This window comes from Ornithorhynchus anatinus, chromosome 11, assembly GCF_004115215.2.
Source record: "Ornithorhynchus anatinus isolate Pmale09 chromosome 11, mOrnAna1.pri.v4, whole genome shotgun sequence".
Taxonomy (NCBI): domain Eukaryota; kingdom Metazoa; phylum Chordata; class Mammalia; order Monotremata; family Ornithorhynchidae; genus Ornithorhynchus; species Ornithorhynchus anatinus.
In genome coordinates, this window is record NC_041738.1 from 5,853,161 (window position 1) to 5,865,464 (window position 12,304).

The 12,304-nt window shown below is 38.4% G+C and overlaps 1 protein-coding gene across 3 annotated transcripts in view; it reads left to right on the forward strand.

Moving 5' to 3' along the window:
- The window catches only part of RPGRIP1L (RPGRIP1 like), a 98,031-nt gene that overhangs the window by 27,091 nt on the left and 58,636 nt on the right, over window positions 1–12,304 (forward strand). For 2 of the 3 annotated variants that reach the window (XM_001513127.5, XM_029075989.2), the window contains exons 7-9: window positions 1,692–1,797; window positions 5,646–5,792; window positions 7,340–7,413. In XM_001513127.5, coding sequence (XP_001513177.3) covers window positions 1,692–1,797; window positions 5,646–5,792; window positions 7,340–7,413 — 327 coding nt within the window. Of the gene's footprint in view, window positions 1–1,691; window positions 1,798–5,645; window positions 5,793–7,339; window positions 7,414–12,304 lie in introns of those variants that run through there. The other variant, XM_029075990.2, reaches the window with a different exon arrangement.

Sequence of the window (12,304 nt, forward strand, 5' to 3'; positions counted from 1 at the left end):
TTCAGTATTGGGAACTTTTTGGATGAGAGCTTCATAGAGAACTATGAAAATACTTAAATGCAGTGTGAAACAGTGATTGAAAAAATGTGATCACTCTAGCCATTCACCAGTATTTTCAATAATTAGAAGTGGCATGAATTTCCAACGTTTAAAGAAGCGTTCGTAGAAAATGAATCACTTGTAACAATCATCTTCCCCAAATGAGTTGTTTTGGTTAAAAAAAACCATTAGTCTTCTCAATAATGGTCAGTCGATTCAGGGGCGTTTAGTGTTTAGGGTGTGACTGATTTTGGGAGATTTATTTTGTTTTCATTCGGAATAAATAGTGTGATATTCTGTACTAGAATTAATGAGGAAATTCGATGTATAGAAAAAGATCAATAAAACCACTCTATTAGCTTTTTAGACTGTAAGCTCTCTATAGACTGTTAGCCCGTGGTGGGCAGGGAATGTGTCTGTCTGTTGTTATACTGTACTCTCCCAAGATCTTAATCCAGTGCTCTGCACACAATAAGCACTCAATAAATGCGATTGAATTGAATTGCATTGAAACTAGTGACCACAGATTGTGCTGCTGAATATGCTTGTTATGAGTAGATATCAAGTTTTAGACCCATAATTATTTTAACATTGTGTTAAGGTTATACGATGGGCAAGAGCCCAGGTTCATGAGCTTGTTTGTCTTCTGTGTTAGGACAACTAACTGGGAAAAGCCAAAACACAATGGATTTTCAAATATCAAAGAGTAAAATGAAGTATTTCAAGTCCTCAGCTGGTTTACAGATGTGTACGCTTTATAGTCTAGTTTCTCATTCCAGTATGGCATTGTGACAATTTTTCCAATGTGTGTACACGAGATACATTTTTGGAAGAAAAATTACACGTTTCAAATATTGAAATAATAGTCTAATTTATACCTGTATATATCTTTTGTCATGGAAGCAGCCCAGGGCCCAGTCATACATTTTCTTCTAGATACTTTTAAATGCAAAACAAATTCAATTAGGCCCCCTTTCCTTGAAAACAGGTATTCATTTAAGTTTATGATTACCTATAACAAGATATTTCTGCTAAATACTGAATTTGCTTTAATCTCAGTAGGGAGAATAGTCCTGTGACTGCAGCAGATAGGGTTTCCATATAGCCTGGAGAAGCATTATGATTTTGTACGGTTAAAGGCACAGCTGTAACTTATTTAAGTGGCAGTCCTGGGGCACTATCACTGTAAAATGCAAACTCACTTTTTTTTGGAGTGGGGAAGAATATTTAGAAAGGCTTTCACTCCAAAGGAGATGCATATGAATGGTAATTTTATGACACCATCCACCTTGGGGATGGTGGGGAAAAGATGATCAAATTAGGTTGCCAAACAAATTCATCAGGCAAATCGGAAAGTATTGTAGTCCTCATCAATGTCTGTCAGTCGGTTCATGCTGTGAACAAACATTTCCTTGTGAAAGATTACAATCTTCCAGCAAACTGTGTAATTAAAATCTGTAATGCAAATTTCAAGAATAATCAGTAGCCTGATTTAAGTATTATTAAACCTCCTTTAAGTGTAGCATGAAAACAAGAAGCCACGATAGACTAATTTGCCCAAGTTCAAACTTTTGAGGGAAAACTGAAAGGAAAATGGTTTTACCGCTGTATTACCTCAAGTTCCTTATCTTTTTTTAAACACAATTTTGAAGGTCAAACATCCGGGACAATGTGGAAATGATCAAGCTTCACAAGCAACTGGTGGAGAAAAGCAATGCTCTTTCAGTAATGGAAGGAAAATTTATCCAACTGCAGGAGGTACTGTAGCAACCAGTCAGAAGTGTTGTAATTCTGTATGACAGGGTTTAGAATCACCAATGCTTTCCTTGTTATTAGGCTTATTTTATTACTTTGAAGGAGAAGTCTCAACAAGACACAAACACAAAATGATTATTGCTAATTTTACTTTTTTATGACTAGAGTTTGTGTGCATTCACAATCATGTTGTATTTATTGTTTGGAACTCAAAGGCCAACTAACTGCACTTCTTAAAGAATCAGCTTAAAGGCATCGTTATGGAGCACTACCTAAGTTTGTGGGCTGAAAGGAATTGTTTCTGATTCACATACGGAATTATTTAACATTTTTAATGCAGAGGATTTTTTTTTCATTGTATTGGAAGTACAAATCATGAGGTTTGAGTTTAGTAATTCAAAAATGGACCAACATGAAATCTATACACCGCTGAATTGTACCAACAATTGGGAAAATTTTGCCCTGTTGTTTTTAATTTCTTTCAAAGGATGCTTTGTTTCACGCTTGTTTACACCCTTCATTCATAGTTGCAAAGGGGAAAGGCGATAATAAGTTAAGAAACTTGCTGAAATATGAGCGAAGTCCTCTAAATTTGAATCCAAATTATTCCTTCTAAGAAGTGTTGCAATAATATTTATGATTCGGAGATTCAAGCTGTACCTTCTTCTACCGTCTCTTGGGATTGGGGGAATGTTTTGCCTCTGAAGGCAAGATAAATCAGCAAATATATAGCCAAGTCAAGAGTGAATCATAGTGTAATAACCCTATCAAGGAAATCTGGGGATGTCATAACCTCAAGAATAAGGCTTGTGTTGGATGGCCATAAGAATTATGAGATGGGATTTTAGTTCTGTGAATCAGAAACTGTGTGTTTATTTGGCATAATCTGTGCGTCTGATCTGAGATTTAAGTTCTTCACAGGTTTCCATCTGCACTCTAGATTTTCCACACAAAAAAATCCTCTTTTCTCAAAGTCCTGGAGGAAATAGCTTTAGATACAAATGCTTTCCCTGAAATCTGAACAAGGCCACAGTTCAGTCATGAGGAAGTTTGAACTCTTCTTCCAGCACTTACAGTTCCTGTCTTTTCCAGCTCCCTTAAATTGAGTCAACAAAACCCCGTTGCCAAGTTTTTTCAATCAATCAGTCGATCTATCAGTCTTCATATTTACTGGGCACTCAATGGGTACTAAGCATTTGGGAAGGTACAGCGTAACAGAGTCAGTAGATGTGTTCCCTTCCCACAGTGAGCCTACAGTCCAGAAGGGGAGACAGACATTAATATAAATAGACTTAAATATAAATTGAGGCTTTTTTATTGTGCTTCACTTGGGCTTCCAGCTCTGTTTTCTGCCCCTACCTCTTTCTCGCTCCTACTTTTGTCTTCCCCATCCAAATTGTCTTTATCTTTGGTCCAGCAGTATTCATTCAAATGCCCGGCAGTTTTCCTGTTCTACCCGTGATGCCCAGCATTCTTTTGCAGGCCAGTCAAAATAACAGTTCCCAGGCCCTTCTCCTAGCACCTTCTGGATCTGAGAGCCCATTTATTTATCTATTTATTTATATTAATGTCTGTCTCCCCCTCTAGACTGTAAACTCATTGTGAACAGGGAATGTGTCTGTTTATTATTAAATTGTACTTTCCTAAGCACTTAGTACAGTGCCCTGCACACAGTACTGCTCAGTAAATAAGATTGAATGAATGAATGAACTTGATTTTAAACACTAGATGCCCTCAGTTTCTTCTAGGACAACTGGGGTACCTGTTGATCTGGGAATTCTGTCTGAGCAAGCATAGTCATCTGCAATGTTTGCTTCTTAAATTATTTTTAACAAAGCTTCTCTCACAGATTTCTGTGATACAGAAAGTTCAGAGATGTGTCTTATATGAAACGACCAGATTTTTCTGTATTCTGACCGGTACTCCCCTCCCCCTCCATTTGCAGGGAAAATATTTTTATCCCCACGCCCCTACCTCCCCAGAAGATGGAAAGGAGAGAGTTCAGTGGCGATGGCAGAGGGACAAACTGAAATTCAGAGTTGTTCGGCTAAGATGAGGATAATAATAATAATAATTTTAAAATTGTGGTTTTTATTAAGCACTTACTGTGTGCCAAGCACTGTGTTAAGCTCTGGGGTAGATACAAGGTAATCAGGTCCCATATGGGGCTCACAGTCTAAGTAGGAGGGAGAACAGGTATTGAATCCCCATTTTGCAGAAAGGGAGTTTTAAGGCACTGAGAAGTTAAATAATTTGCCCAAGGTCACACAGCAGACAGGTGGCAGAGCCAGGATTCAAACCCAGGTCCTCCGACTCTCAGGCCAGTGCTCTTTCCACTAGGCTACACTGCTTCTCTAAGGGTGCTGGTTACGTAAGTTACGGAACAGCTGAGAGTTGGGAAGATTTCAGTTCCGACTGATTTTCTTTCCGAACGAAGAAGACATTGTTTGATGGCAGTCAGAGGTTGGAATCGGGATTTGAACTTGAAGCCACCTCTAAATGCATAGTAACTTAGAATCTATCAGGAACCCTCAAGATTAGTTAAATTAGAATGACCAGAAGACCCCAAAACTGATTTCCTGCTAGTGCAAAGTCATTTCTGCTAGGAATATGATATTAAATCAAAGAAAAGAAAATCAGTTGTTTGCCAGTCAAGATAAAGTTCCAATGTACAACTCTTTAGACGTCAAGTCCTCGATAATGGATTGACTACAGATCCATTTAATGAGCTCGTTGTGAGCAGGGAATGTCACGATTGTTGTATGGTACCTTCCCAAGCACTTACAACAGTGCTGTGTACACAGTAAGTTCTCAATAAATACGATTGAAGGAAGGAATGAATAAGATAGGAGATAAGCAAAGTGGAAGTGTTGCTGTAGTTTTCTTATTATTGCTTTCCATGCTGCTACATAGGTAAATGTAATAAACTCCCAGCTAGAGTAAAATTCAGTTAACTAATGGATTGCTGATTGTCAGTTCCCAAAGCAAGTACAGTTGTGTCAGGCTCAGGATGATGTCAAAGAGGAGACTAAAGTAAATGTTATTAAGATGTCCTCAAATCTAACAACAAAAAAATCAAAATAAATGCACTCTGTCCAACGGCAAGCAACACTCTACTATGAAAAATTTTCTGAAGCCTGCCACTGTCAGAGGGAGGCAGACGGGAGACCTTTCTGTAGAAATCGAGACCTCTGAGGCTTCCTCTCTCATGTATATTGCTGCCCAAGACACAGCCAATAAAGGTGTTGCATTCAATTTTGATTCAATTTTGTTTTTACAGAAAGGAATGACATGACTTAAGGTAGCCTAGACTCTTGTAAAGCTGGGATGATGAATTCACTTTAAGCCACTTCCATAGGTTGAAAGAATTCACTTTATATTGTATTCAAAAGACCCGGAACTAAGCATTCAAGACTTTTATTGGTACAGTGGCCAGGGTATTCAGCTGACCTGCCTGTTGTTATTGTGTATTTTCCTTCTTGCTATAGCGTGTTTTTAGACTGCATGTCTAGCCACTGTACCACAAGAAGAGCAAAAAAAAAAAATTGAATAGCTAATGCAGTTATTGGTCATTTCCATCGAGACTTAACTAAAAGACTATTAAATTTAAGAGAAAACGATTTCCACCCTGCTCAGTCTGTATTTCCACCAGCTTGCCATTGGCTCAGAATGTCAAAATTAGGTCAAGAGTGTCTCCTATTGACAGAAGGGTGAACATGCAATGTGTGCTGACAGGACAGAATATCAGAATAGATTGAATATAAGAGTAAATTCATTTGGGAGCATAGTGATGTTTTAATCAAAGCTTAATCTGGTGAAATTTTTAAAGATTTATCTTCTCTCCTTTACAGAGTCAAAGGAATCTTAAGGCCAGTCACGATGCCTTAATGGCGAATGAAGATGAGCTCAACCTCCAGCTTAAAGAGCAGAGATTAAAATGTTGCAGCCTTGAGAAACAGTTACAGCTAATGACATTTTCTGAACGAAGAAAAGAAGAGGTGAGGTTCAAAAGGAATCCGGACGGCATGCTAAAATAAAGATTCTCTGCTGTTCAAAGAAAATTTTCCCCTGACAAAAGAAACTTTTTCCAGTAGAGAGGCACCTGGGAAAACCCTGGGTTTATGTGTTTGCCGTTGAGGTCCGCATTGTGGAGATAGTTAAATTTCAAAATCAACATCATTCTTTTAAGGCGTGAAGGTCCCCTCGAGGTGAGTTTTAGTGAACATCAAAGCTTGACATAGAGGTCAAAATTATTTCTGGAACCTAACTTTCTCAGTCTACGGGCAGAATTTGTTAGCTAACTACCTCTCCTAACATTGAGGTTCAGGTGCCCCATCCCTTCTGAGCTTTGTGTAAGCTTCACTTCCCAAAACATTGCTCTCTGTTTCTCCAGGTTAGCTTCATTGCAACTTGAAGGGCCAGTAAGTCAGTCAGTCGTAACCCAGATCCGTCAGTCAGTGGAATTTATTAAGGGTTTATTATGTGCAAATCCTTCCTACTCCCGAGCCCGTGCTCCTTCCGCTAGGTCAGGCTGCTTCTCGTCACATATTGGCTCAGAGCCAGATGGAGGGCTGTCCCAAGTGCGGAGTACAGTGTTCTGCACATAGTAAGCGATCAATAAATACCGTTAATTGATTAACTTACGGAAACCACTGTACAGTTGCTAGAAGAAAGCAGTTAATGAGTGAACGAGCAAAAGTTTTAAGCAGAGCTAAATTTTGAAAGCTAAATATGCAGATTTGCTAGCCATCTCCTCTATCACCACATGTATATAGGGAAAAATTGGGGAATAAATAATTATTTAAATCCCCAAGCTACAGATTTTAGGAACTCCCGCCTGGCTACAATTTTGGCGTTCTGTTGTATTAATAATAGTAGTGATAATAATGATGTGATTTTTGTCATTATCATTAATAATAATGCTAATCACTTATTACGTGTCAAGCACTATTCTAAATACCGGCTAGATACAAGATAATCGGGTCGGACACAATCCCCATCCCACATGGGGCTCACAATCTAAGTAGTCTGCCATTCCCGGAATCAGATCAACTAGCCATTTTCAGGGTCGGACTAACCAGTGAGAAATTCTGCCAGCAGCAGTTAATTGTAATGCAACACTCTACGCGAACCAAAAATAGACCATTTCATTTTTCAATTCATGAATTTCTTTATGGAGTAATTTAAAAACCATGTGTAGTGAATGTTGTTGTGGGGATCACCAGCAGGCGTGAGATAATAAATTCTGTTTCTAATATTGTGCTGAGATTAACAATGTTTTGGCGTAAAGCATTGCATGAGTTTACACTGTTACTGCTAAACACAAACAGAAACGTGCATTTCATGTCAGTTTAACAACCAGAGAAAATCAGTATTGAATTAAATGGAAACACAAAAATTAGTTGTCAGATAGTAGGGTCTTTTTCAACTTGGAAATCCTCAAGAATTAAGCAAAAATGTTTAAAAATGCATCTTTTAGAGATTCCTCTTACCTGGCTTTCTTTTGATTTTACACTTCTAATATATGCTTTTCTCATCGTCCTAGCTGCAGGATAGAATTAACGACTTAGAAAAGGAGCGGGAACTTTTAAAGGAAAACTATGATAAACTTTACAGCAGGTAAATCTTGATTACTTTTGCTTAATTATTTTCCTTCAATTCTGTTAACTGTAAATTTAGCTGAGCATTTTAATTGAATAATCAGAAATAGCCTCATCTGAGGTTTACACTTTGTTTCTCCCCTTGATGACCCAGACACAAATCTCCCTTATAAAGTGCTAATCACATTCACTAACTAATCACTTTCCCATTGGTCACAGCATCCACAGTGTTCTGCCCAGAACATAGAAAGGAATCTAAATTTATGAGTATTTTGTTGTGCCAGTTTCTCTCCCAATTAACCTCCTTGAGGGCAGGGATCTTATGTTATACTTAAATATTTGCATTGTATCCCTCAGTGTACCACCCTAAAAATTGGGACTATGCCTATAATATATTAGAGATGGGTGATTTTACAGGAAAAAAAATGCACTTTCAAAATTGCCAATCAAGAAAAAAATTTTCCAGGAAAATGTCATTGTTGCCAAAATAGTAGTCTTTGGTACTCAGAGAGGTTGCGTGGAGTGTGGATTGATAAAGACATTCTAGAAATTTTTAACCTCTATCTTAAAGAGAAAGACATGTTATTAATTGGCTAAGGTTAGGTTTATGAAGTAGATGTTCTTGGTTTTGTTCCTTGAAAAAGTGAAAATCTGCTAGTGAGCATAACATGGAATCCTCTAAAGCGTGTTCCTATAAACCCCTTTTAGAACAACATTCTTCTTCAGAGCTACTGTAAAGGCCAAATCTACGGAAGACAAATTTAACGTACAGGTGAATTCCACCTATATATTTGGGCATTTGTAGCATATACTATATGCTATAGTTTGGGGATTTGATGTCGGTTCATTTTGATGCAGATCAACTCAGATGACCTAAAAATTGTTTTTTTCCATGAGATTGAAACTTCATCAATCTCTAGATTTGCCTGGAAATCCGATTTTTTTTATGGTATTTGTTAAACACTTACTATATTCCGGGCACTCTGCTAAGTGCTAGGGTAGATATAAGCTTAATGGACCCAGTCCCTGTCCCACGTGGGGCTCACAGTCTTAATCCCCATTTTGCAGTTAAGGTAACTGAGCCCCAGAGAAGTGAAGTGACTTACCCAAGGTCACACAGCAGACAAGCGGCGAAGTCAGGATTAGAACTCAGGTCCTTCTGAATCCCACACCCTTGCTCTATCCATTAGGCCTCACTGCTTCTCTGATTGACTGATTGGCAGCTCTTGCTTGGGGTTGCCAGTGCCTCGGTGCAGCTGTGACCCTACCTGAATTCTAGGTAGGTAGTGCCCAGAAACCACTCAATTTCTCGTGAAAATGGGAGATTGGAGCTTAGGAAACATGAGTCTCCCTTTCAGAAGTGTTGGAAATGTTGGCTCTCGGGTTCATCTTAAGGTTTGCCCCAGGCTAAAACTAGCCATGGCAGGAATATTTTACTTCTAAGAAGAAGTGGCCATTGAGTAATATTGATGAACAAAATTGATTTCAGTAGCCAAAGGACTTTATTCAGAGAAAATGTAATTTAAGGCATTAATTGATTCACATTCACTTGTATTTTTCTTCTATGTAGAAAGATTTTCATAAATGAATTTCTCTTGCCCAATCCCACAATAGAAGACGATCTGAGGATGTGACTGGTCTTGAAGCTTGCTACATTAGGAAGGTTTAATAATACTTTTTATTATTTCCTGTAACCTTGAATAGACTTTGTAATGCTGCTAAGGCATGAAATTTATGTAAAGTCCATTGGAGGTAATGGTCTTTCTGAGTTGTTTCAAAAAGGTTTGAAATCAAACAGCCGAAAGTATTAAAGACTTGGATATTATACATCATAACTAAAAATTCTCTCAAATGCATTGAAAGCTTTGAAAAAATATGCTAAAGAAAGCTTTAAAAGCAGGAAACATCTTCCAGTTTTTAAGACTTGATGTCATTAGCATCAACAACTAAGTCTTATTACATGCCATGTGTGGTTGGTGTTCTTTGCTAGTCTTAATATATGTGCTAATGAAAGAAAACATGACATATTCAGGACAGACGGAATAGTTGGAGAGTAAAACACATTTAGTATTTAAAGTTTGGTTGGTTTTAGGAGAAAAATATGGGCACTTATATCCATTTTTTTACTTCCCTTTCCAAATGACGTTTTGACCTATTTATTGCTTAACCTGTGATATGTTACAAAACATACTACCCAGAACAAACTAATCGGGAGTGTGTATGTGTGTGTGGCCTTTATTGTCCAACTGTGGGAGACTTTTGATGAGCAGCCAAAAAGCAATCTGGCTGAGGCCACTTTAACTGATGCTTTGAAAACTTCAAAATCAGTTAGTTGCTCCTGATGGATTCATTTTAATAGAGAAAGAGAAAAATGACTATTGTGCCCCTCTTTTGAGGTTTCCTCAGTTTTAGGGCCATGTCAACACCAGCCAATTGAAGTTCATAGTTTACAAGTTGAGCCTTCAACTTGAATCTTCAAGCCGATCTGTCGCTCTGGTTTTGAAAGAGAAGCTGTTGGTCGTTTAAAAAAAATAACTGATTCACCCCGTCCGAATTGTTTTGAAACTGTGGTACATTCATCTGATTTCAAAAGCATCTGATTGATAGGCTTTTGAAGTGAGGTGAGTGGTAAGGCTGGATTTGTGCTCCAAGACATTCCGTGGGGGCTGAGAGGGAAAAAAAAGCACTGAAGATCTTGGCCCATATCTTATTTTTATTCTTATTTTTAATTTAATAAATTGCTTTCATGAATTTCCTTTCCTTTAGACCACCTTAAAGATATTTGGGATTAAAAAGAATTTGTTCTGTAGAAGGAAATCGAAGACAGGCGAGTCACTGATAACCCCTCTAATAACAGTAATAATAATGATGGTATTCGTTAAGTGCTTACTATGTGCCGAAAACTGTTCTAAGCACTGGGGTAGCCACAAGGTAATCGATCCCCATTTTACAGATGAGGGAACTGAGGCACGCGACTTGCCCAAGTCGCAGGGGCAGACGGGTGGCAGAGCCGGGATTAGAACCCGTGTCCTCCGACTCTCAAGCCACTTGCCTCTGGACCAGGCTGCCTCTCATCGAGAAGGGCTCTTAACGCTCTCTAGAGTGTAAGCTCGTTATGGGCAGGGAACGCGTGCGCTAATTCTTTGTAGCGTACTCTCCCAAGCGCTTAGTACAGTGCCCTGCACACAGTAAATGCTAGCGCTTGGTCGACTGTGATGGGTCCGGTCCTCCAGCTGTGTTCTGCCGATGCAGACTTGGACCTGGTGCTCTCCCACTCCTGCAGTGAACATGCCAGTGACCACTGGCGCCAGTGGGTTTGTTGCAGGCATCTGATAATGTATCACTCCCTCAGCACACACTGTAACAACCGAGTGTGTACAAAGAGCAATTATGATTGTTCTGTCCACCCCCACCACCAAGTTGTCACTGTAGGCAATATATGGAAACCTTTTCATAAATCAAAGGTTTCCACGGGCTGTTTTCCTATGCAGATCTAATCACGGACCCAAGCCCTCCAAAGCCAGTAGAGCCAGATGTGGCTCCCCATTTAGAGTCACCCAGATGTCTCCAAGCATAGAAGAGCCCAGTAAATTCAAAAGAAATTCCTCATGAAATTCTAGCGGGCTGTAATCCTGAATTTAAGGGGCAAGATAGCAATGGACTAAATTCAGAATGACTTATACTGCTTTACACTAGTATTTTGTGGGTTTGGAAAAGGCAGGCTGCTAAATTGTTCTTAATTTAAACACATACAGCTTCTGATGTTCCTGCCAGATTAGCTGTTGGTGATTTTTGTGCTGGTACTAATGCTTTATCCGCACTACTGTTTCTAATTTTTGGCATCTGAAATAATGTATAGTTGTGACTATTTCATCATGTTAAATAACTTTTTTTTTTCTTGTGGTACATGTTTCTAATACCAGTAGGTATCTGTCTGTCTAGTTAGTAGCCCGGACACACAAACATTTCAAGTGCGTGATCTCCTTAGAAGATAAGGAAATATAAAGACGTATCCTGGAACGTTAAAAAAAACAAAAAACAAAATCCAATAAGTATTTTTTTTAAAGATAGGTAATTATTCAAATTGTTTTGAATTAAGTCAAAACAAATATTTCAGTTTTGAGCACTTTGGAGGACCTGCATGTGTGAGATGGAAACGTTGATGAATGGGTGGAAATGTCATGCATATAGCAAAAGTTTTTGGCCAGTGTAAGAATTCAGTGCATCTAGCTAATGTATGCTGATTTGCCGAGTATTCTGTTTGGAATGGAATTTGAAATCAGTGCAGGGCCAAAACATATCCAGAGCTCATTTAGAGTAAAAACTCAGATTTTTGTTCGTCGTCTTTATAGAACAGAATGGTGCAAGTTGGTATTTCATTTATTGAGCCCTAAATAAGGACAGAGAACAAAGTGAGCTAATATTCAAACGGATGCGGTTATTATTTCCAATTGTTCAAACAGTCAATCGATGGTATTTATTAACTGCTTACTGTGTGCAGAGCATCACACTATAATGGCTTTTCATTGAAGTAATCTTTAATCCAGAGAGTATTCACTTAATATCATTTGCCATTCCAGGCACCTCTCACTTAACCATTTTTTGAAGAACACATATCCTCCTTTATAGTAGACTTTAATTTTTGCTTACTTTGTATAATCTACTCCTGCTACAGACTGCTAAAATGCATTAAGAACATTATAGATACTTGAATTTTATCCCCATTCATTCATTCATTCGTATTTATTGAGCACTTACCGTGTGTAAAGCACTGTGCTAAGTGCTAGGGAGATTACAATATAACAATAAACAGACACGTTCCCTGCCCACAGCGAGCACGGCGTTGCTATCATAAACGGGTTTTTGGTTCACAACCCAATGATGTGTTACAAGAAAAATATCTCTCATTT